The sequence below is a fragment of the Ornithorhynchus anatinus genome, chromosome X3 (genome assembly GCF_004115215.2).
Source record: "Ornithorhynchus anatinus isolate Pmale09 chromosome X3, mOrnAna1.pri.v4, whole genome shotgun sequence".
Classification (NCBI taxonomy): domain Eukaryota; kingdom Metazoa; phylum Chordata; class Mammalia; order Monotremata; family Ornithorhynchidae; genus Ornithorhynchus; species Ornithorhynchus anatinus.
Genome location: NC_041751.1, coordinates 21191059 through 21216840, shown reverse-complemented (window position 1 = coordinate 21216840; position 25782 = coordinate 21191059). Strand labels below are relative to the sequence as shown.

General features: G+C 46.4%; 1 protein-coding gene across 3 annotated transcripts in view; it reads left to right on the top strand.

The window, feature by feature from the left end:
- The window catches only part of F13A1 (coagulation factor XIII A chain), a 144801-nt gene that overhangs the window by 83903 nt on the left and 35116 nt on the right, over window positions 1-25782 (top strand). For all 3 annotated transcript variants that reach the window (XM_029054049.2, XM_029054051.2, XM_029054050.2), the window contains exons 7-10: window positions 1178-1352; window positions 4866-5004; window positions 14250-14353; window positions 15622-15710. In XM_029054049.2, coding sequence (XP_028909882.1) covers window positions 1178-1352; window positions 4866-5004; window positions 14250-14353; window positions 15622-15710 — 507 coding nt within the window. The remainder of the gene's footprint in view (window positions 1-1177; window positions 1353-4865; window positions 5005-14249; window positions 14354-15621; window positions 15711-25782) is intronic.

Genomic DNA, 25782 nt, shown 5'->3' with positions numbered 1-25782 from the left:
CTTGCCCCCTCCTACCTCTCCTCCCTTCTCTCTTTCCACTGCCCACCCCGCACGCTCTGCTCCTCTGCCGCCCACCTCCTCACCGTCCCCCGTTCTCACCTATCCCTCCGTCGACCCCTGGGCCATGCCCTCCCGCGGTCCTGGAATGCCCTCCCTCCTCACCTCCGCCAAACTAATTCTCTTCCCCTCTTCAAAACCCTACTTACATCTCACCTCCTCCAAGAGGCTTTCCCAGACTGAGCTCCCCTTCTCCCTCTACTCCCTCTACCATCCCCCGCCCCCACTTCACCTCTCCGCAACTAAACCCTCTTTTCCCCCCATTTCCCTCTGCTCCTCCCCCCTCCCTTCCCATCCCCGCAGCACTGTACTCGTCTGCTCAACTGTATATATTTTCATTACCCTATTTATTTTGTTAATGAGATGTTCATCCCCTTGATTCTATTTATTGCTATTGTTCTTGTCTGTCCATCTCCCCCGATTAGACTGTAAGCCCATCAAAGGGCAGGGACTGTCTCTATCTGTTACTGATTTGTACATTCCAAGCGCTTAGTACAGTGCTCTGCACATAGTAAGCGCTCAATAAATACTATTGAATGAATTGAATGAATGAATTGTGCCCCATTTCTCACTCTTAATTCCTCTCCAGCTAACATACAAATCATGTCTCGTTCTTATCTCTGCTATAACCATTCTCTTGCTCACATCCTCTTCCCTGCTTGAAACAACTTCCCACTTCAAATCCTACATTTAGCAGCTCTTCCCGTCTTCAGAGCTCTTCTGAAATCATGTCTCCTCTAGGAGGGTTTTCTCAGTTAATTTCTAACCTGTCCTGGTTATATCCCCCAACTGCCTTGCATTTTCAAACCAAATAAGTACTTACATACTCCCAATCTCCCATAGCACTAAAGTTCATAGCTTTCACACCCTATTATTTAAGCACTCACTCATGTATATTGTCCCATTTCCTTTTTCCATCCTAACTGTAATTTATTTTAATCTATGTCTCCCCTGAAGGCAGGGGTTATGTCTAATAACTGTATTGTCCATCTCCAAACAGTACAGGGATCTGCGTGGAATAGGTGCTCAATAAATTCTGTTAACTGACATGGATTGATTTCTTGGGCAACAAATACTCCAGACTACTGGAGTAAACATGCTCTTCTCCTCCCTCCCTTAGATCAATGCTAAAGATGATGAAGGAGTTCTTGTTGGATCCTGGGACAATGTCTATGCCTACGGAGTCCCGCCATCAACCTGGACTGGAAGTGTTGACATCCTTTTGGAATATCATAGTACTGGAAATCCAGTACAGTATGGTCAGTGCTGGGTTTTTGCTGGCGTCTTCAACACCTGTGAGTATGAATTGACAACCGATGATTGGGCTCTGTTCCCCTTTAGGGCACTGAGGAGGCCACTGACAGCCCAGCTTGGGCCTGTCCCTCTGTTTCCAGTGCTCTGACCCCCACCCACCTCCCTATGTGTCATCCTGATTTGGGGCCCTGCAGCTCAGGTTCTGGAAACAGTCCTGGGAGCTGCTGCCTGCCCTGGGGTAGAGCAGACATCCACATTTTTTTAAACCGTATTTCTTAAGCACTTACTCTGTGCCAGGTACTCTACCCAGCTCTGGGGTAGATACAAGATAAATCCCTGTCCCACACGGGGCTCGCAGTCTTAATTCCCATTTTCCAATGAGGAAACTGACTTGCCCAAGATCTCACAGCAGACAAGCAGCAGAGATGGGATTAGAAGCCAGGTCATTCTGATTCCCATACCCGTGCTCTATCTCCTCCACACCATGGAGAGCTGATGAGGAAGGATGAGGATATCCTTCTGCAGGGTTGGAGCAGACCACTGTCTGTCTGTTGTGAGTCCACAGGCTGGACTCACAGAATTGGACTCACTAATAAAACATTTCTCTAAGGAATTCTAAAGGTTTACATAATTACCCAAAGAATCCTTTCTCCATCCGCAGAAGGGATATAGGAGAGTGACAGGTAATATCCGCATTTTGTACATAAAGAATCAGAGAAACCGAGAGGCTAAATGGCTTGCCTGAAGTTCTAGAATTAATTAAACAGCACAGGGATCTCCCTTAATTCTCTGATAAAACAGGATTATATTCACTACCTCATCCTGACCCAAGGGAAACAGATAGAGCTAGACTACAGTTCCCCTTTCTCTCCTCTGTCATGTTTTACCATACCTTAAGCACTGGGTTTACCTTCATTTTACAGAGTGGAAATAACTTAATTTCAAATATCTTGGATAAAGGGCTGAGGAGCACTTGAAAGATCAAGTATTTCTAATCATACTTGAAACTTTTCATTTCTGCCATTAGAACAGCATTACAGAGAGCCACAGACCCAAGTCCAAAGATCGTGGCAGGCAGGTCATAAAAGATGCTGGCTTTGTTCATTTTTCAGTCGGGAGGCTGTGTAGTCTGGGGGTTGGAATGAAGGAGAGGAATCCAACTGGGTCAGTCGATTTCAAGGAGTTACCTCTACAGCCTTGCATCCCCACCACACCTCTGTTGCTCTCCCAAGTTATGACTGCACGAGGATTAGTCATTGACCATATCGAAATGAACCCTCAAAATAATAATTACCCTTGGAAGTGGTATAGTCCAAAGTGTTTTCTTGTCGATTACCTCTTTTAATCTTCACAACTTCCCTGTAAGGCAGGAAGATTCATTTTACGGATAAGGAAACACAGGCCCAGAGAAGTTAAGCCATACGCATGAAGCCACAGAGAAGGTCAGCAGCGAAGCCAGGACTAGAGCGCTGTCTCTGATGTCCGGACCCAGACCCTTGATGCTGGGCCACTCTATCTTACCACATTTATGACCTCCATAGTCCTTTCCCTGAAAATATGAAGGTTCCCATTTTGCAGTAGGAATTCTGAGACACCAGATCAGGGAGAGAATGAGTAACCCAGTCAAATAGCAGGGTAGCCTAGTAGAAAGTGCTTGGCTCATAGTAAGTGCTTTACAAATACCATAATTATTATTATTAGAAAGGACACGGGCTGGAAGTCAAAAGACCTGGGTTCTATTCCTGGCTCCACCGTATGCCTGCTCTGTGACCTTGGGCAAGTCAATCAATCGGTAATATTTACTGAGTGCTTATTCTATGTAAAACACAGTACTAAGCACTTAGAGTTGGTAGACCCGAACCTTGTCCTCAAGGAACTTTCAATCTAGCGGGGAGTTGGACACTAGTAGTAATAAAATAAATTACAGATAGGGGAGGCAATCAAGTATAACAATATGATTTATTTATTTTCATTTTTTTTTGCTAAGCACTTACTATGTGCCAAGCACTGAGGTAATCAGGTTGTTCCATGTGGGCTCACAGTTTTAATCCCCATTTTCCAGATGAGGTAACTGAGGCACAGAGAAGTTAAGTGACTTGCCCAAAGTCACACAGCTGACAGGTGGCAGAGGCAGGATTAGAACCCATGACCTCTGACTCCCAAGTCCTTGCTCTTTCCACTAAGCCACACTGCTTCCTAAGATATATACATAAATGCCTAGGGGGTATGGACTCAAGTAACCTCTCTGTGCTTCACTTTCCTAATCTGTAAAATTGGGATTAAATACCCATTTTCCCTTCCCCTGAGACCATGAGTGCCATGTGAGGCAGGGACTGTGTCTTCTCTGATTGTACTGTATTTGCCCCAGTGTTTAGCATAGCGCTTGGCATTCATTCCTTCCATCGTATTTACTGAGCATTTACTGTGTGCAGAGTGAGCATAGTAAGTGCTTAACAAATACGACAATTATTATTAGGTGAGCTTGGGTCACGTCTGATGAGCGCTGCAGGTGTGCAATTCAATGAGAGGGCCAGTGTCATTTTTTGGTATTGGGGTTCAGTCAGTTGAGAAGTAGAGTCTCGCCAGGGTAGTTTTCCAAAGTTATCCCATTGAACGAGGCAGAGACGTGGGCTAAAAATGTCCACCGATTCTGAAGGAAAACCAAGCCAAGTCATTAATCTTGGAATTGTCAGCTGAATTATTTTCAATGGGCCCTGATGGCCCAAGGGTGAGTCAGGGAGGACATTTGACTCTAGTTTAATCAGTAGGTGCATTTGGCAAGAGGCACGTCCTGGTTATTTGCAATCCAACAATTAAAATGACTCTAGGCTGTCTCACTCTCTTCCTAAGGGCCAGAGTTGTGGGTTAGTGGATAGAGCAGGAGCCTGAGAGTCAGAAGGACCTGGGTTCTAACCCCCAGCTCTGCTACTTGTCTGCTCTGTGACCTTGGGTGAGTCACTTAACTTCTCTGTGCCTCAGTTACCTCATCTGGAAAATGGGGATTAAGACTGTGAGCCCTATGTGGGACAGGGACTGTGTTCAACCCAATTATCTTGTATCTACCCCAGCTCTTATTACAGTGTCTGATGCATAGTAAGCACTTGCCAAATACGATTATCATCATTATTATTATTATTAAGCTGCAGCCAAGTCAGAAGACGCAACTGTAAATACTACACAAAATCTTAAATTTCCAAACCCGTTCTCTCCTGGGTTCCCACAGGTACCTCTCATCCGCAGGAGAAAAAGATCCATTATTATAATGACTGTATAATTAACAATGATATGCACTTCAGCAGGAGACAAACCTCTGCTCTCAGAGGTCAGGAGTCTCCTTTGACTGACTTTTAATTTGGAGCAAAAGCCTCTTCTTAACAAATTCTAGAAATCTACATTTTGCCCTTTGAATTTCCACGAAGTTTTCAGTACAGCTGTAGGGGCCCACCTGGGCCAGATGTGAAATGAGCCCTTCCAGACATGGGTTCATCCTCCGCACCTTCCAGGGGCGGTTGGGTTTTCAGAAAGCATTTGGATCTTTTTTTTCTTCCCCGCAGTTCTGCGATGCATCGGGATACCAGCAAGAGTTGTTACTAATTATTTCTCTGCCCATGACAACAATGCCAACTTGCAAGTAGACATCTTTCTGAATGAAGATGGGAAAACTAACACCAGAATCTCGAAGGACTCCGTATGGTGAGTGTTTTCTGCAAAAACCTGTCTGCCTTCCTTCCTCTATGGCTTTTAGGATTCAGCTTCATGACAGAAGGTCGTGTTAGGGAGGCAAACCTTGTCTCTACAGAATGAATTTGGGATACGACTGAATGAGCATAATTGCGACTTCTAAGAACGAGGCTCGACGGCCGTAAAAAAAAGATCCTCCGCTTGACTTTGATCAACTAATCAATCGATGGTATTTATTTATAATCTCGTCTCTGATTTTTGTCACATTGCCGTTGAGCTGTAATAGTAATGTGGGGGCTTACATGAGTGTGCTCTGGTCCCTCGAACTGGAAGATGTGACTGCTGAACTTTATAACACTTGTGCAGATTTCTTCCCGTCAGCTAGAGATGTAAGCCAAGAAGAGTTGATGTGGACTGCGCAAGTGTCTCACCAACTTGCCACTCTGCTAGCCCACATAACATAACCCTTAGTATGCAGAATAATGGTTAAATTACAGTGCTCTTTAGATAAGGGAAGAAAGAGAGCTATTATCCCAAGCATCCCTTAGCCTAATACATTCATTATGGGGGGAAAAAATCCACATATCCAAATTAAAAAGCTACAGAGGCATTTATGGGAGGAAAATGAGTCAGATTTTTTAGCTGTCACTAGACATGCAGTAAATCAGAATTTAATAGAGAGAAACATTTTCAGTATGTTGCTCTGTATATATATCGGCAATGTCCATGATTAAAGCGTGTTGAGTGATTGAAAACAGAAGTTTAATTTAAATGATGTTCAAAAATTACAAAGGCTTTTGAACTCATGTGATCTTGTGGAAATAGTGTAGGTCAGGGATCAGGTAGTCCCACCACCACGTCTCAATGTGTGGTCTCAGGAGTCACGAAACTTCTCTGGGCCTCAGTTTCTTTGCCACCAAAAGAGAGATATGATAACTGCCTCTCCCAACCACCCAGAGACAGTCATCCCCTTGATTCTATTTATTGCTATTGTTTTTGTCTGTCTCCCCCGATTGTAAGCCCGTCAAAGGGCAGGGACTGTATCTGTTACCGATTTGTACATTCCAAGCGCTTAGTACAGTGCTCTGCACATAGTAAGCTGAGTTCTAATTCTGCCCCTGCCATTTGCCAGCTGTGTGACCTTGGGCAAGTCACTGAACTTCTCTGTGCCTCAGTTACCTCACTTATGGTATTTGTTAAGCGCTTATTACATACCAGGCATTGTTCTAAGCACTGGAATAGGTACAAGATAATTGGATTGGACAAAGTCCCTGACCTACACAGGGCTCGCTGTCTTAATTCCCACTTTACAGATGAGGGAACTGAGGCACAGAGAAGTGAAGTGACTCACCCAAGGTCACATGGCAGACAAGTGGCAAAGCCTGGATTAGAACCCAGGTCCTCTGACTCCCAGGTCTGTATTCTATTCACTAAGCCACACTGCTTCCTCTCCCTACAACTTAAAGTGTGAGCCCCATGTGGGGCAGGGACTCTGTCCGACCCTATTACCTTGTATCTACCCCGGTGCGTAGAACAGTGCTTGACACATAGGAGGTACTTACTAAAGATTGTTAATATTATTATTAGAGTTATTAGAGGAGTTATAGTTATCCAAGTATATAGATGAGAGAAGGGAGGGAAAATAGTGTGAGTAGTTTGAAGTTTAGTCAGGGAAGGCTTCTTGAAGGAAATCATATTTTAGTAGGGCTTTGAAGGTGGGGAGAGTGGTGGTCTGTTGGATTGGAATAGGAAGGGAGTTCCAGAGCAGAGGGAGGATGTGAGCAAGGGGTCAGTGGTGAGAGCAAAATGATTGCGGTACAGTAAGTAGGCTAGGGTTAGAGAAGCAGCATGGTCTAGTGGAAAGAACAGAGCCCTGGGAGTCAGAGGACCTGGGTTCTAATTCCAGCTCTACCATGTACCTTTAGTGTGACCTTGTCTAAGTCATTTAACTTCCCTGTACGTTTAACTTCCCTGTACTTCAGCTACCTGTTCTGTAAAAAGGGGATTAAGACTGTAAGCCGCATGTGGGACGGGGACCATGTCCAACCCAATTCCCGGTATCTACCCCAGTGCTTAGTCCAGCGCTTGGCACATAGTAAGCACTTTAAAAATACCAGAAGAAAACAATGAAGAGGAGTGAAGTGTGCAGGCTGGGTAGGTGTGGGAGACGAAAAAACCTAGGTAGGAGGGGGAGAACTGATCGAGCGCCTTAAAGCCGACAGCAAGTAGTCTGTTGATGCGGAGATGGATGGGCAACTGCTGGAAGCTTTTGAGGGTTGAAGACACACGGATTGAGTTATTTTAGAAAAACGATCTGGGGAGTAGAGCGGTGTATGACCTGGTGAGGTGAAGCAGTGAGGCAGAGGCGAGAAAGTCAGCGAGGATGCTGATGCAGGGTAATGTCAAAGTTACGAGCTTGTGAGTCACTGAGGATGGTATTTTTGTCTACAGTCACGAGAGTCAGTAAGAGGACAGGGTTTGGGTGAGAAGATGAGTAATTCTATTTTGGACATAGTAAGTTTAAGGAGTCGTCGGGACATCCAAGTAGAAATGTCCCGATGGTATATAAAAGTATATGGGGACATATTGAGAAGGCTGGATGCAGAGAATGCTTGGATGGCGTAATATAAATTAATGATTTGTTCTCTTGTTGAAATAGTTCCACTGCATTCGCCTTATTTCAGAAGGGACAATATACCAAGAGAAAATCTTAAAAAAAAGGACAGCAGAGCTTATTAGAGAGCCATGAAAGGTGGGTGGAGAGATGATGTCTACATATGAGATACTGAAAAGGGTTTAACTTCACTTTTTGGAAAGGAAAGGAAAGGAAAGAAGAGTGACAACGTAAAAAAAAAAATATGAATGAAAAGAAAGCGTATGGTTACTTACTAGGATTTGAAAGTGTTGATCATGGATTCCCATCATAAAATAAAACTCTAATGCCTTCTTGCTTTTTAGTTTTTCAAATACGGGAAGCAGTGTGGCCTAGTGGAAAGAGCACAGACCTGGGAATCAGAGGACCCGAGTTCTGATCCCAGATCCACCACTTGTTTGCTGTGTGATCTTGGGCAAGTCACTTAACCTCACCCCTCCTTCTGCACCACACCGCTTATGTACAGATCCGCCATTTAATTATTTATATTCACGTCCCTCTCCCCCCTATAAACTATACGCTTCTTGTGGACAGGGAATATGTCCGCCAACTCTCATGGTAACGTAGTGGCCTAGTTGACAGAGAATAGGCTTGGGAACTAGAAGGACTTGAATTCTAATCCCGTCTCCACCACTTGTCTGCCTAGTGATCTTGGGCAAGTCACTTAACTTCTCTGGGCTTCAGTTACCTCATCTGTAAAATGGGGGATAAGACTGTGAGGCCCATGTGGGACAGGGACTGTGTCCAATATGATTAGCCTGTAGCTACCCCAGCACTTTCTACAGTGCCTGGCACATAGTAAGTTCTTAACAAATGCCATAAAAAAAAGATTTTGTGTCTACCCAGTGCTGAGCTCAGTGCTTGGCACATAATACTTAAGTTCTATTATCATTATTTTTATCAGGGGACACAGTGTTAACTCAAATGCAGTCCTAAGTCTGAGTTGTTAAATGACTGAGAGTCAAGGACTTGATAAGGTATTAGCTCCTCTGCAACTATAATTTGGCTGTGTTATGCTAAGATGGATAAGTAAATTGTTTGATTGATTTGCTTTTCTTTATAAAGCCCTTAGCTGGCAGAAAAAAAAATCGATATAAATGTATGTGTGAGACCAAAATTTTGAGTATATAGGCCTGTCATAGCTCCCTGAATCCATCCTTATCAGATGAATTAGCTTTGTCGTTTCAGAATTCTTACTATTTTATCATATCTTGAGCTCAATACTTCCATCAGGACTCTGGAGGGTTCTAATTATTTTGTATTTTCCTGAGTATATGTGAATGTGACTCTATTTCAAACGTGAATACCACAGGTTTTTCCATCCTACCCTTGTTTCCTGTAAAATCCCACTGTACTCAGGGCCTGGCGAGGGGAAGACGCTCACATCCACCATCCAGCCTGGAGCTGCCCGCATTTGACAGGACACCACTCTCCCCACATTCAAAGCCGTACCAAAATCATAACCGTACAGGAAGCCTTCCATGACTGAGCTCTCATTTCCCCATCCTATTCACCCTCTCCTCCGTGTCACCTATGCACACAGCCCTGTAGTCCCTAAGCATTTTGATACTCACCCCTCCCCCAGGGCCACAACACTTACATTTATATCCTTATACTCTGCTGCATCCCCTACCAGGGGAATTTATTTCAATGTCGGTCTCCTCCAGCTGGATTATAAACTCCCTGTAGACAGAGATTGCATCTGCCAACTCTGTTGTATGCTCCGAAGCACTTAGTACAGTGTTCTGCAGTAAAGCAGTGTTGTCTGATGAACAGAACACGGGACTGGAAGTCAGAAGGACCTGGGTTCTAGTCCCGGCTCTACCACCTGTCTGTTGTTTGTGTAACCTTGGGCAAATCACTCCACTGTAAAATGGGGATTAAAACTGTGAACCTCGTGTGGAACACGGACTGTGTCCAAGCTGATTAACTTGTAGCTAACTCAATGCTTAGTACAGTGCCTGGCATAGAGTAAGCGCTTAAATACCATTAAAAAAGTGCTCAATACAAATCGTCAATTAATTGCACACTGCATCTCAGATGACCTCAGAGGTGTTTTCGGTTGCCCTACGGTACCTCAAAAAATGTTTCCTCTGGCCTTTCTAGCAGTGTCTGCTCTCTATGCTGGATCAAATGCTCACATCCTCCCCCTCCTCCACCAAACCAATTCTCCTGACCAGTCCATTGATTGAGGCTCTAATTTTGAAACCCAAAGTCCCTGGCCAAATGAGGGCTTTACATTTTGCCCCTCTAAATCCACCATTTCGTGACAATTGGGTCCAGAACTTATCTGTTCTTTCTGTTGTGGAGCTCTAAAAACCATCCCCAAGAGAGAATGGAACTACCTAAACCAGAATTTCTCATCCACAAATTAGAAAGCAGGATGGTAGAAATAGGTGGCTCTCCCAATGAAAAGCAAATGAGTTCTAAAATATGATGAATGGACATCTTCATATTTCAGAACTCATTTGTTTCCTCACTGGGAGAGCACACGGGTTTTGAAGGCTAACCTTACCAGGCTGGCTAACCTCACCAGGTTAGCTAACCTTTCTGAGTGTTAATGCGGATTCCCAGAAGCCACTAATCCAGCTCAGGGGTTTCCAGCTGTTTTAGAAACGTTAGAAGCAGTACCCTGGCCATCTTGACCTTTCACCTGAAGTAGTCCCCATCACATATCTGCCCCTCACCCTTGCTTCCCCTTCATCCGAGGGTGGTCTGCACCGTGGGGTGAACAGCCAGGAGTGAGCATTGCCGGAGAGGTGGCTGGAGACAGAGTGTCAGCCTCCACCCCTAAGTGTCCCCCTCTCCACCCTTCCCAGCTCGGTCCAGTTCAGCCAGTCTGGCCCCTTCAGACCAGCTCTCTGGCCTCCCTTTTTCCTAATCCACTTCCATCTCCCCCACCAGCTGTGGTCAGCTCTAATTCAACAATTTCTTCTGCTCAGCAATTCTTTGCCTCCTCCTTCATTGATTCCCGGGGCCGCAGCCCCCATCAACTATTCCTTTAACTTTACCCTTTAACTTCCTTCTGAAGCTCTCTGTGTCCCCACAGCCTCCACGCCCCGATGACCCTACTTTGATGGTAGAATAGAAACTAAAGATGTGAATGTCCCTAAGCCTCGTCTCACCACTGTGCTACCACCAACTCTTCTTTCTCCTCTGTCTCAATCAGTCGATCAATTAATCGATGATTTTTATTGAATTCTTACTGTGTGCAGATCAGTGCTCTAAGAACAGAAGAGAGTACAATACAGTAGAGTTGGTAGACATGATTCCTGCTTACCAAGAGCTTATAATCAAGAGGAAGAGACAGACATGAATACAAATTTCATGTACCCCAACTGAGTGAAATACACTCTCAGCCCCCTGGTACCCCAGCTGAGTAATTCTTGCCTGCCCTCAGCACGCTCTGCACACACCAGGCCAGGCATAAAAGCTCCTGCTCTGACTTCTCGGCCCCTCTTTACCTCCCGAACCGAATGAAACATCTGGCATTCACGGGCCTCACTATGGCCGAGTCAACAGCCTTCCCTCCCTGCTGCTCTTCACCATCGATGGGACCCCATCCCATCCTGCTTTCCACAGGCCCCCACAAGAATAAGAACAGCACCTGCAGCACAAGTCCTCAGAGAACCTCAGGAAAACTAGTGGCTGTGTATCCACTGCTGTGAACTCAGAAAAAAGAGGAGAAATTCTGCTCCTCTAACCACAGCCCCTGTTTTGGTGGGTTTTTTTAATATGTAGTATTTGTTAAGCACTTACTCTGTGCCAGGCACTGTACTAAGCGCTGGGGTAGATACAAGATCATCAGGTTGGACACAGTTCATGTCCCACATGGGCCTCACAGTTTTAATCCCCATTTTCCAGATGAGATGACTGAAGCACAGAGAAGTTAAGTGACTTACCCAAGGTCACACAGCAGACACTTGACAGAGCCGGGATTAGAATCCGGGCCTATGCTCTTCCCACGAAGCTATACTGCTTCTCTCTTCTGACTTGTTTTTATTTTGTTGATTGCATACTTGTCCTCTGTACCATTTTAGTGTTTTCATGTTTCAGTCCTCCCCCTGCCTTGTATGTTCAAAGACTGTGAGCTCCTCGAGGGCCATTATGTCCATGTCTAATTCCCACCTGTAAACTAGTAGAGCAGTCTGCACACTTCACTCCTCTAGCTCCAGCTTGCTCACTATGTCCCGATCTTGTCTCCCTCCATATACACCAGACCACCACTCACCCCATCTTGAAAGCCTAATTAAAGTCACATCTCCTCCAAAAGGCCTTCCCTGCTTAAGCCCTCTTTCCCTTGACTCCTTTTCCCTTCTGTGTCATCCATGCACATGAATTTCCACCCTTTGGGCACTCAATATTCACTCCACCCTCAGCCCCATGACACTTATGTACATATCTGTAACCTCTATATTAATGTCTATCTCCCCCTCTAGATTGTGAGCTCATTGTGGGGAGGGAACGTGTCTATCATCTGTTGTATTGTACTTTCCCAAGTGCTCAGTGCTCTGCTCACAATAAGTGCTCGGTAGATACCATTGATCGTATACACTTTCTGGGGACTTGGTGCTCTGCACAAGGTCAGTGCTTAATAACTACTGCTACTATTGAAGGCACAGGTGAAGGTGGGCAATTTCAAGAAGAGGCAGGAGATCTCATGAGATACTGCTGAAAAGGATGGATAAGTTGAAAATGGGACAAGAAGAGGGAGGGGTTGGAGAGGAACGGAGAGATTTTAGGGAGATCATGCCTAATGGGTTTAATCTTATCAATGAAACAGATGGCAAGGTGATTGGGGGCAAAAGATGAGAAAAGCAGGGGAGTTTAAGGAGGGAGTTAGAAGTCTGAAACAGCTGGTATGGCCAATTGGCATGGGAGTTAACAGGAGGGAGTGGTATTGTTGCTAGGTGGAAGAAAGGGCAGAGTTATAGTGGGTGAGGATGCATTCGATTTGGATCAGGTCAGCTTGATGTCTGGATTTCTGCCAGCAGCACCCTGCAGCTTGAGCCCAAGAGTAGAGGAAGCATACTGTGGAAGTGATCCATAGTAGGTTTGTGGTATAAGATCAGGGGAGGGACCGGAGAGGGAGGGAGTTGAGTTCAGTGGAGAGAGCGGATTTGTGTTGGTGGATTTGTGTGTCAAGAAAATGAAGGTAGGGTATGGAGACCAAATGGGGCACGATGACTTTAAAAAAAATATTGGAGGGGGTCGAGAGATTGGAGGCCTCGGTGGGAGAAGAGGACCATTTTGTGGGGAGAGGGTGTGGGGGAGAAAAGATAGGTGAGGAGTTTGTGGCAGGAGAGGAGGATTTCCAGAGTTAGTGAGACTAGAGTTTGTACAGGAGCAGAGATGATGAAATAGAGTGTGTGGCCAAGTTGGTGAAGGGATGAGGTGGGACAGAGCAGGAGGTCGGTGAGTTGAGGAGTGGGAAGAAGCAGTCAGAGGAAAGATCCTTCTCTGAAATCTCACATTTCTTCCTGGCTCTAGGAAATCTCTCTATGGTTGTCCTACCAGCACCTCAACCTCAAGATATCCAAAATAGAATTCTTCTTCCCTTCCAAGCCCTCGCCTCCATCTCCCTTTCTATATCACAGCAGCATGGCTTAGTGGAAAAAGGCCGGGCTTGGGAGTCAGAGGTCGTGGCTTCTAATCCCGGCTCCGCCGCTTATCAACTGTGTGACTTTGGGCAAGTCTCTTAACTTCTCTGTGCCTCAGTTACCTCATCTGTAAAATGGGGATTAAGACTGTGAAGCCCACGTGGGACAACCCGATTACCTTGTATCTACCCCAGTGCTTAGAACAGTGCTTGGCACATAATAAGCGCTTAACAAATAGCATAATTATTATTATCATAACATCACCATCCTTCACATTTCTGAGTATACTGCTTTGTGTTTTTCCCTTCTTTCCTAACTTTGGCCCATTATGATCACTAATTTTTAAGGATATTGAGAAGGGCCAGATGCATACAGACAATGGACTAAAGGGTTAAGGGTGGGGATCTCAGTTCAATTTTCAAGCCAATTTGCCACCTAGATCGGATCTAGTAATCCATTTAGAGATGCCAAATGACATTTGAATCGTTAGGATACTTTGTGTTACTAAAACTCTGTATTTTTTGTACTCAATCTTATGTAAACAGCATCAGAGCCCCATTGTTTGGGTGGGGCAAGTGTCCCTTCAGGGTCATGTGGCAAAATGGAGTTCTCCCAACCCCCTCTCCAGTACAGTGACACCTCTCACCCCGGCACCCATCAGGGCATGTGAAAATCACAGAGTAAAGCTGCAGAGGGTATCACTGGCAGAAATGAGACCACATTGGTTTCTCCTTCTTCCAGTTAATGGCATAACTTAGCTGTGACACTTCCAGATGTCCAGAACACCTAATTGGTTTGATTCAGTCTTGGGCCACCTTTGCCATGTTCTGGAGCTTTCTTTGGGGCGGGGTTTGGCCCACGAGGCCAGGTGCCAGTGACTCCTGAAGGCCATTTCCGTGAGAGCCAGAGGGCATCTTGACAATCGTTTTGCAGGACATGGATCTTTTGAGATGATCTGATGTGCCGAATAGTTTGAGATTCTTCCTCATTTTTCTCCATATAAGGAACTATCACTGCTGGAATGAAGCTTGGATGACTAGACCTGATCTTCCCGTCGGCTTTGGAGGCTGGCAGGCGGTTGACGGCACTCCGCAAGAAAATAGTGACGGTAACAAATTACAGTTGCTCCGAAAACTCCTTCCCAGCTGCTTGTTGTCACTGCTTTTCTAACTGCCTTAATTACAAGGTAGGCAAAAGCAAGACTCTTTCAAATTAGTTTCAATTTGTATGGACTGGCCAGCCTCTTCACGACTGCAATGTGGTTCATTTGGAAACAAAATAAACTCTTTCTGATGTAAGTCATGTAGTCTGGCGGTATTACCAGGCCATCCTAAAACAATTGGTTCCCTGGAAAATGTTTTTCACTCATGACTGTTTTTTCTGGGATTTCCCGTGCTTGGTGGAGAGGGGGTTTGCCAACCGGATGCATAAATTCTTGCAGCTGTGCCTGTCCCAGCAGTTGTTGAGAGGCCGGAGCAGCTGTTCCCCTTGGAGAAACTGCTGACTGAGCTGGGGTACGGGCACAAGGAAATCCGCCACCACAGAATTTACAGACGTCACCATCTTTTGGGGGATTAAGGGATCCAACCAACTGTGACTCATTTTTTTATGGCATTTTTTTAAGCACTTACTGTGTGCTTGGCACTGTAGTGAGCTCTGCGGTAGATAAAATACAATCTGGATAGACATGGCCCAGGTCCCAAATGGGGCTCACAGTCTTAATCCTCATTTACCCTCCTTAATAGCATCATTATTATTATTATTATTTTACAGATGAGGTAACTGAGGCACAGAGACGTGAAGTGACTTGACTAAGGTCACGCAACAGAAGTGGCAGAGCCAGGATTAGACCCCAGGTTTTCTGATTCCCAGGCCTGGGCTCTTTCCACTGGGCAACAGTGCTTCTCACGGCCTGTCCATGAATGTGCAGATAGTTGGCAACCCTGGTGGTGCCATCACTCCAACTGTTTTGTGGGGGTGGGCAACATGGCGTGAGGTTACAGGACATGGGCAAACCTGAGTCCGTGGTCAGTACTAGGTGATCTGCCTGATGATAAGAAGATAGCGTTTCCCGGGTTATGAATCATCGCTCTAATCCATGTGTCCATTTCATCATTCTGCCGAAGCTGGCGTGAGGACGTGGGGTCCTCTTGTATAGACAGGGCCCATGGCCGTTCAGGGATCGGTGTGGGGGAACCTTCTCTTTCCCTTCTCTTTGGTGGGAGTTCAGAGCCTGCTGTGTTTTGCAAAAGAGACCAGAAGCAAAGTGAGTAATACAGCCAGGAAGGACAGACTTTCAGGGCCTGGCATCTTCTGGCCACTGTCTAATAGAAATTTGTGATGACAAGCACAACTTTCCTTCTTTTTCTTGTTTAGGGATGTACCGATGTGGCCCTGCTTCCGTTCAAGCCATTAAGCATGGTCACGTCTGCTTCCCGTTTGATGCGCCTTTCGTTTTTGCAGAGGTAGGTGGGAGTATGAATAAATGTTGTTACTCCTTTTTTCTTGAAAAGGTAGGAAGGGCATTCCATCATCACCCCCAGTAATAATGTGGCATTTGTTAAGTGCTTACTATGTGCGAAGTTCTGGGGTATATAAAAGATACTCGGATTGGACCCAGTCCCTGGCTCATAGTCTAAGATGGGGAGGGAGTCCAGCTATTGAATCCCCATTCTACAGATGAGGAAACTGAGTCACAGAGAGGTTAAGTGACTGACTCAAGGTTACCCAGCAGGTAAATGGCGGAGCCAGAATTAGAACCCCGGTCCTCTGACTCCCAGGTCTATGCTGTTTCCAAGTGGCCGCCCTCTCATCGGCAAATCACAATGCTGAATTTATACAAGGGGAAACAGAAACATGCTAAGCTCTGCCTTCCCCGAAACTTTTCTCCTGAGGGGTGCCAAGCCATTCCCAGGCATCAGCTCAGTCACTTTCCCCCTTGGGATATATGGCAGGTGTTATTGGCCTATAGTGACCAAAGCAGCATGGCTCAGTGGAAAGAGCCCGGGCTTGGGAGTCAGAGGTCATGAGTTCGAATCCTGACTCTGCCACTTGTCAGCTGGGTGACTGTAGGCAAGTCACTTCACTTCTCTGTGCCTCAGTTACCTTATCTGTAAATATGGGGATTAAGACTATGAGCCTCATGTGGGACAACCTGATGACCCTGTATCTCCCCCAGTGCTTAGAACAGTGCGCTGCACATAGTAAGCGCTTAACAAATACCGACTTTATTATTATTATTATGTACCCCAAGCTGTGAGTCTCTGATCCACTGGTCCCTTTAGGGAGGCCGATCCTCAAATAAAATGGCCTCCTGAGATGATGATGATGGTATTTGTTAAGCGCTTACTATGTGCCAAACACTGTTCTAAACGCTGGGGTAGATACAAGATAAATAGGTTGTCTCACGTGGGGCTCATAGTCCCAATCGCCATTTTACAGATGAGGTAACTGAGGCACAGAGAAGTGAACTGATTTGCCCAAAATCACACAGCAGGCAAGTGGCGGCGCCGGGATTAGAACCCACGACTTCTAACTCCCAAGCCCGTGCTCTTTCCGCTGAGCCACGCTGCTTCTCATAATGATAATGATAATTTTGGCGTTTGTTAAGTGCTTAGTATGTGTCAGACACCGTACTAAGCACTGGGGTAGACACAAACAAATCAGGTTGGACACAGTCCCTATCCCGCATAGGGCTCGCAGTCTTCCTCCCCATTTTACAGACAAGGTCACTGAGGCACAGAGAAGTGAATTGGCTTGTTCAAGGCCACACAGTGTACAAGTGGCAGAGCCGCGATTAGAACTCCTGACCTTCTGACTCCCATAAGCCATGCTGCTCCAACCCGCCTCTCAATGGAAGGAGCAACACAGGCAGAGGAGGAACAGAGGGGAGGCGAAAATGGGGGAAACAAGGGAGAAATGAAGAAGCAGAGGAAGGTGGAGAAGAGAGCAGGAAAGGAAAAGTGAGAAACGAACTAAGCCCAGGGGTCCCATGGGGACCAATCCTGGGAGCTGCAGCGGGCTGGGGGGGTTCTGTCAGGCAGACCTGCGGGATCCAGTCGTGAGAACCCCAGTCATAGCCCCGAGGCCCGACCCCGTGGGCTTTGAGAGCAGAGACAGTAGCTGCCTTCCACTGCTGTCACTTGTTTCGACTGGCCTGGCCGGCTTCCTCTTTTTTCCCTTTTGTTTCTCCCCGTCTTCCTTCTCTTTGTCCTTCTCTCTTCTCAATTCTCCTTGGGCCCCTCCCACTTTCTCTCCACCTCCCGCCTTCCCCTTATATTTATCTCATTAAATTCATTCATTCAGTAGTATTTATTGAGCACTCACTGTGTGTGGAGCACTGTACTAAGCATTTGGAAAGTACAGTGAAGCAATGAAGAGAGACAACCCCTGCTCGTAACGGGCTTACAGTCTAGAGGTGGGGAAGACAGACATCAAAACAAGTAAACAGGCATCGGTATAAATAAATGGAATTGTAGATATATACATATATACAGAAGTGCTGCGGGGTGGCGGGGGAGAGCAAAGGGAGCGAGTCGAGATGATGCAGGAGGGAGGGGGAGCTGAGGAAAAAGGGAGGCTTGAATAAACTAAGTGAGGGTCCATGGCCTCCTCAGAGTCATATAAATCAAGAAAAGAACTCAGATCTTTCTGTCCTCTTTGATCTAGTGACCAAAAACTATGTGGGCCCATGACTCAGCAGCTGTTTCCTTGGCTTGGGAAATATAGACCATTCATTCTCACTGCTGAGACACCAGAGAGAAAAACATCCTACCTTGGCCTCCCAGAAAGAGAGCAAATTTCCTACACATGGAGAGAAGGGTGTTTTCTCAGGCAAGAGCAGAGCATTCAGTCATTTGTTCAATCATATTTATTGAGCGCTCGCTGTATGCAGAGTAGTGTAATAATAATAATAATGTTGGTATTTGTTAAGCACTTACTACGTGCCAAGCACTGTTCTAAGCACTGGGGTAGGTACAAGGTAATCAGGTTGTCCCCCATTAATGTCTTCATCCCCATTTTACTGATGAGGGAACTGAGGCACAGAGAAGTGAAGTGACTAGCCCAAGGTCACACAGCTGACAAGCGGCGGAGCTGGGATTGGAACCCGTGACCTTGGACTCCCAAGCCCGGGCTCTTTCCACTAGCGCTTGGGCGAGTACAATATAAGAGTAAACAGACACATTCCCTGCCCACAGCGAGCTTACAGTCTTGAGGGGGAGACAGACATTAATATAAATAAATTCAGATATGTACATAGGTGCTGTGGAGCTGGGATGGGGATGACTAAAGGAAGCAAGTCAGGGCGATGCAGAAGGGAATGGGGGAAGAGGAAAGGAGGGCTCAGTCAGGGAAGGCCTCTTGGAGGAGATGTGCCTTAGATAAGGCTTCAAAGGGGGAGAGAGTCATTGTCTGTTGGATTTGAGGAGAGAGGGCGTTCCTGGCCAGAGGCAGGGTAGGGTCAGGGTAGAACACCTGGTACAGTGTACTGTGTCAAGTAGGTGCTCCCAAAATGCTCCTACTGTTACTCCTTCAGAGGTGGGAAGCTGAAGGAGAATTCAGAATTGGAAGAGCAGCAGCAGAGTTCTGGAAAATGGATCAACAGAGTTAACGTCCCCTCCGTATCAAACTGAAACTCCTCACTATTGGTTTTAAAGCTCTTATTCACCTTGCCTCCTCCCACCTCACCTCCCTACTCTCCTACTGCAACCCAGCCCGCACACTTCGTTCCTTCTCACCATACCTTGATCTCGTCTATCTTGCCGCTGACCTCTCACCCACATCCTGCCTCTGGCCTGGAACGTCCTCCCTCCTCATACCAGACTGATAATTGCTCTCCCCCACTTCAGTGCCTTATTGAAGGCCCATCTCCTCCAAGAAGCCTTCCCTGACTAAGCCCTCCTCTCCTCTTCTCCCACTCCCTTCTGCGTCGCCTGACTTGCTCCCTTCATTCATCCTCCCTCCTTTCCCCACAGCACATATGTATAGATCTGTAATTTACCTATTTTTGTATAGTAATGTCTCCCCATCTAGACTCTGAGCTCGTGGTGGACAGGGAGTGTGTCTGTTGTTATATGGTACTCCCCGAATGCTTAGTACAGTGCTTTGACCCAGTAATCGCTCAGTAAATACAGTTGAATGAATGAATGAAGGAGATGGCCCGGAAGTGGGGGTGCCTCCTGGAAGCTGCGGGGAGGGGCTGTAAAATATGATTTTGGAAACAAATACCCCTCCTCTCCCTCCATCAAAAAAGACGCTGCCTTCTGCTCAACCCCTAGTGGGAGACCAAGCGACTTCTTTGTCAGAGAATGCAAATTCGCATCCTCATCTCTGTCATTTCACTTTGGCACAGGAGAGGTTATGCAATACTTCTGAGCTCTGATCTCATCATGGTTTGTGATTACAGAAATTACAGAAATTACTTGACAGAGATACCCCTCCGTGTGTTCACAAATCCATCAATTGCTATTATCATTATTCTAATGGTCCCCAATTCCCATAGGTCCTGAAGGAACCCCCTGCTTTTCCAGGCCACCAGGGGACTGTTCAGGGCTTTCCTGCCTCCCCCCTGCTCACACTTGCCCCCATGCACTAATCTGTCAGCAGTGTGAACAAGTCATTGCTCCTCCCAAGGGCCTTAGTTTACTTTCAGAGAGTAGCTTTAGGCCCCTGGAAGTTTGGCCTCTCCATATCCTATTGCTAGAGAGGAAAAGAAAGAGAACAATGGGCCATGATTGATCTGCTTGGTATCTGTTCACCTAAACCTCGGATCTGTATCATCATGAGCTAAATTGTCATGAATGTCCTCGAGATTTGTAAAGGATTAGTATTTCCAATACATGCAGGAGGCCCTGAAAAGGTGCTGAATGCTCTGTTACTTGACACAGGACGTAGCAGGGTGGCGGTGCAGACCGAGCCATTTATCAGAAATGTTCAGACCGCTAAAACATGAATTGAGAAGTTTTACAAAAGGTTCCCGGAAAGGGTATCCCTTGAGTATGTGCTTAACTTTAATGAGAACCTGCCTGCTTCCCTTTTTGAACTGCAAACTTTCCTTTTCCTTTCACTCCTCCCATGGGTATGTGCAGTCGATCACCAGGCCTGAAACATCGGCACAGGTTCATCCTTACCTCGACCCTCTGTCTGCTGATGTTTTTTGCATGATTTGCTCACTTCCTCTCATGACTATCAAGCTCATTGACTCTATTAAGATCTTTCGGAGTCTCTACTTTCTAAATTTTAGGGCATATGAAATGAGAAGGCGAGCATGAGCCGTGTCAGATGGGATCAGACTCAGTATTCCATCTCTACAGAGACGCTCAAGATCGAGGAACCAGATGATGTAACCGAATACAACCCATTTACATTCCCGCTACTGAACTGAAGAGTCCCGCTCTCAGGCACCTTCCTCATTTTCCTTGCATTCTGAATCCAATTTAGATTAGACTTTCTCATTTTAGGACTTTGCGAATTTTGAGTCTTTCTCCCTCTATACTTCTCACTTTGGTCTTGTCTCTTACCCGGTCTCTCCTCTTCTGGGTGTCCCTCTTTTAACTTTTCAAAGCTAAAGGAGTGTGGTCTAGTGGATAGATCATGGGCCTGGAAACCTGAGGATCTGGGTTCTAATCTAGGTTCTGTTACTAGCCTGCTGGGTGACACTGGGAAAGTCACAACTTCCTCTGGGCCTCAGTTTCCTAATCTGGGAAATGGAGATTCAATATCTATTTTCCCTCCCTCCTGGAGTGTGGGACAGGGACTATGTCCAAGTTGATGACCTTGCATCTACCCCAGTGCTTAGTAGAGTGTTTTGCATATAGTGAGAGCTTAACAGATACCACATTCATTATTAAGTACCTTTGTGTTTTAGGAGAGTGAAGAGGAAATTGGTCTCCACTACTGGGGGGGGGGGGGGGGGCCTTGCAAAGGAGGATCTCCTCTTCCATTCACTCCCCAGGGACAGCTTCACTCTCTTCACCTTCCCAAATTCTTCCTTCACTTCTTTCATTTCAGTTCCCTATAGATGCACATATGCCTCCCTCCCCTCTTTAGAAGCATCTGCTCCCCTTTCACTCTCCCCCGCTCTCTTCTGTCTCTCCATTATGGAAATCGTTTCCCCCATGGTCTAAGGGTATATTTGTTCATGGGCAAAGCAGGTTTCCTTATGAGTCCAGCTGCTGTGTCCAGTGCCCTAGCAGGCTAACTGGCAGATCAGGCTAGTAGTGTTGATTGACCTTATTTACGGTTTCTGATCTCTTCCCTCTACTTTTCTGCAAATCTGAGCCACTTCCTTTATGCAGTTTAATGTTTTCCATTTTTTGCCCTTCTCCTCTCCCTTCCTACAATGCAGACAGATTGGATATAGCCCCTGTTCCACACAGGGCTCCTTGCCCGAGATGAGGAAACTGATAGCGAAGTTAAGTGACTTGCCTAGGGCCACCCAGGAAGAAAGTAGCAGAGCTGGGATTAGAGCCTGGCTCTGTTGACTCCTAATCCTTGGCTTTTTCTACTAGACCATGCTGCTTGTGTCGTGAACTCTTCTTAGACTGCGGAGAATGTCTCTTCCATGCTTGCATGCAGCGGGTGGAAATGGCTCTCAGTTCTTCTTGGATGGCCAGCTCAGTGTCAGAGTAAAGAAGGGTCTTCTCAATCCTTATCCCCAAAATGACCCAAGCCAGATTTTTTTTTTACCTTGAATCACCTCTACCTGCCCAGAAGCCCAGTGATTTTCTGCTGACCTGTCCCCATCCAGTTCTGATATGCTGTTGGATGCTTTCCGATCTGTTTATCAATTTCTGACCAGAGCTGCCCTCTGCCACAGCTCCTTCTGTCAATTTTTGCCACTAATGCTAATCTACTCACTGTACCTCAATCTTATTTATCTTGTCACCGACACCCCCCACACCCTCCAAGCACACACACACACACACACACAAACCCACACATCCTGCTTCTGGTCCGGAATCTCTACTCTCACCAATTCTGAAATTGCTCTATCTGACCCCAACTTCCTCACCTGCTCTCTTTCCCACGCACCCACCCTCCACAAATCTGTTTCCTCCGCAGAGACCTCCATTATTTTGATCCCCTCCAGTATTCTACAGCCATCCTACCCCATTGGGTCTCCGTACCCAAACTACCTTCTCCTGACGCACATATAGACATGCTCAACATCATCCTCTCCGCTGAACTGGACTCCCTTGCTTCCCTGTCCCTCCACTGGTCTCGTACCACTAGTCCGCAACCCTGGATCACCTCCACAGTTCGTTTCCTCTGCTCCTGTGCCCGAACTGTGGAGTGCTGATGGAGGAAATCCAGACACCTCTCTGATTTTGTCCAACTTAAATTCATTCTTCAGTTCAATTCATGCTTCAATTCAGCCCTCTCCTCCGCCTGACAACAATACTTCTCCTTCCTCATTCACTCTCATACCCACTGCCCCCACCAGCTGATCCAGACATTCAATTCCCTTCTCAAACCTCCTGTCCCTTCAACCCCACCATCTCTTTCCCTTAATGACCTGGCTTCATACTTTATCAACAAAATTGAAACCATCAGGCATGATCCCCTAAAGTCTCCCTTGCTCCTCTCCAAATCCCCACCCCCCCAATCCTCCACCCTCTTCGACTCTCCCTATGTTCCCTGCAGTAAGTCAAGATGAAATCTCTCACCTCTCTAAATCTACCCCCTCCACCTGTGGTTCTGACTCCATCCCTTCATGCCTTTTTAAAACACTCACTCCCCTCCCTTCTTCCCTCCTGGACTGCTGTCTTCAACTGTTCATAACGGCTCCTTCCTCACTGCTTTCAAACATGCTTATGTATTCCTTATCCTAAAATAACCCTTCCTTGACCCCATGGCTCCCTCCAGCTATCTTCCTTCTACCATTTCTCTACAAACATCTTGAGGGAGCTGTGTATACTGGCTGTCTCCACATCTTATCTTCCAGTTCTCTCCTAGATCTCCTCCAATCTGGCTTTTGCCCCCTTCACTCCACAGAAACAGCCCTCTCTAAGGTAACAAATGACCTTCTCCTCACCAAATCTGATGGCCTCTACTCCATCCTAATCCACTTAGATGTCATCTGCCTATGACACTGTAGACACTCCTTTCTCCTTGAAACTTTATCCAACCTTGGATTCACTGACACTGTCCTTTCTTGGCTCTCCTCCTACCTCTCCGACTGCTCCTTCTCAGTCTCTTTTGGTGGCTCTTCCTCTGTCTCCCATCCATCTTGAGGGACAGTATGGGGTCCCTCAAGGCTCAGTTCTAGGTCCCCTTCTTTTCTCCTCTACACCCGCTCCCTTGAAGAGTTCATCCACTCCCATGGCTTCAGTTCCATCTCCCTCTCTGACCTTTCTTCTTCCCTACAATCTTGCATTTCCTCCTACCTTCATGACATATCTACTTGGATGTCCCACCAACACTTCAAATTAATCACATCCAAAACTAAAACTCCTTACCCCTAGCCTGGAGCTCCCTCCACATCCACGTATGCCAGTCTATCACTCTCTCCACCTTCAAAGCATTACGAAGGTCCCATTTCCTCCAAGAGGCCTTCCCAATTAAGCCCTCTTTTCCCCAGCTCACTTTCCCTTCTGCATCATCTATGCATTTCAGCCTGTGACATTTGGACATTTGATATTTGCCCCACCCCCGACTCCACAGCACTTATGTACATGTCTTTAAATTATGTATTTATATATATATTATAAATTATTTATTCATATTGATGTCTATTTCCTCCTCTAGACTGTAAACTCATTATGGGCAGGGAACCTCTCTGCTAATTCTGTTGTATCGTATTCTCCCAAGTGCTTAGTACAGTGCTCTGAAAATAGTAAGCGCTCAATAAATATGATTGATTGATTGGACCTCTCTCCCCCTTCATATCCAACAGATGATGACTGTCCTGATTTTCAAAGCCTTATTATAATCACATCTCCTCCAAGAGACCTTCCCCGACTTAGCCCTCATTCCCCCACTTCCTTTCCCTTCTGCATCCCCCTTGCCCTAGGGTTTATACTCACTATTCATCCCACTCTCAGCCCCACGACATTTATGTGCATATCCTTCATCCAGTCACTGCTCTTCCTCGTCATCACTGAAAACTGGCTCCACCCAGATGACCCAGTCTCCCCTGCTGCTCTCTTTAGAGAGAGCCTCATCTTCACCCACTCCCCAAGACTCACTGGGAAAGAGGGAGGAGTCGGGTTCCTCATCGCTCCCTAGTGCCACTTTTGTACATTCCACCTCCCCCGTCCCTCTCTTTCCCTTCCTTTGAAGCCCATATCACCTGCCTCTACCACCCACTCCAGATTCTAGTCACGGTCATCTACCATCCCTCAGGCCCCACCTCCACTTTTTAAACCATTTTGCTCTGTTTCTCACATTCCTTCTCTCTTTCTCCATTCCCTACATTGATCCTTGGGGATTTCAGTATCCACATAGGTGATCCTGACGGCCCTTCAGATACATGCTTTCCATCACTCCTCAACTCCACCGACCTCCTGCTCACCCCAGCTCTCCCACTCACCAACTTGGACACACACTTGATCTCATCATCTCTTGTCTTATGATGTCGTCGTCTCCGACCCATAGCGACGCCATGGACACATCTCTCCCAGAGCACCCCACCTCCATCTGCAATCATTCTGGTAGTGGATCCATAGAGTTTACTTGGTAAAAATATGGAAGCAGTTTACCACTGCCTCCTTCCACGCAGTGAACTTGAGTCTCCGCCCTCGACTTTCTCCCATGACACTGCTGCCCAACACAGGTAAGTTTTGCCTTCCACTTGCTAGCCACTGCCCAAGCTAGGAATGGAATGGTTATGCCTCTGCTTGATTCTCCCTCCCGTAGTCGAAACTGGGAAACTCTTCGGGTGCAACCCTGAGAGGGCCATCATCTCTAGTTACTCTATAATCTCTACCCATACTACCTGTGAAATCCCTCTCTCTGAATGAAACCTATTCACCTGCCTTCTCTCCCACACGCCTCCTCCCCGCATATCTATCCTGTTCCCCCACAGAGACCTCCGATCTTTGATCCCATCCAATTTTCTCAAGTCATTTAGCGTCCATACCCAAACTACCTTCCTTTGATGACCAAATTGACGCCCCCAATGCCACCATCTCTACTGCAATCAATGTGCTCACTCCCCTATCCCTTCGTCAATCTCTTTACACTAACACACAGCCCTGGATCACTTCCAGAGTCCTCTTCCTTCACTCCTATGAGAAAGGAAGAGGGAATAGGGGAAATACTTAAAGGATTAATAAATACCATTATTAATATTACCTATTCCTAGAAATCTATCTTACCTTGCTCCCTGTTCCCTTTCCCACTGGCCCCACCACTACTGCCTTTCCCTTCTGCAAATGGAAAAATGGGCCTTGACCTCTGGGCACAGTCCACCTCCTTCACTCTTGTGCATGAGCTGCAGAATGCTGATGGTGGAAATCTAGATATCAGGCCAGGCCGACCTCATCCACCTCGTGTACATCCTTGCGTGCTTTAACTCTACCCTCTCTTTTGCTT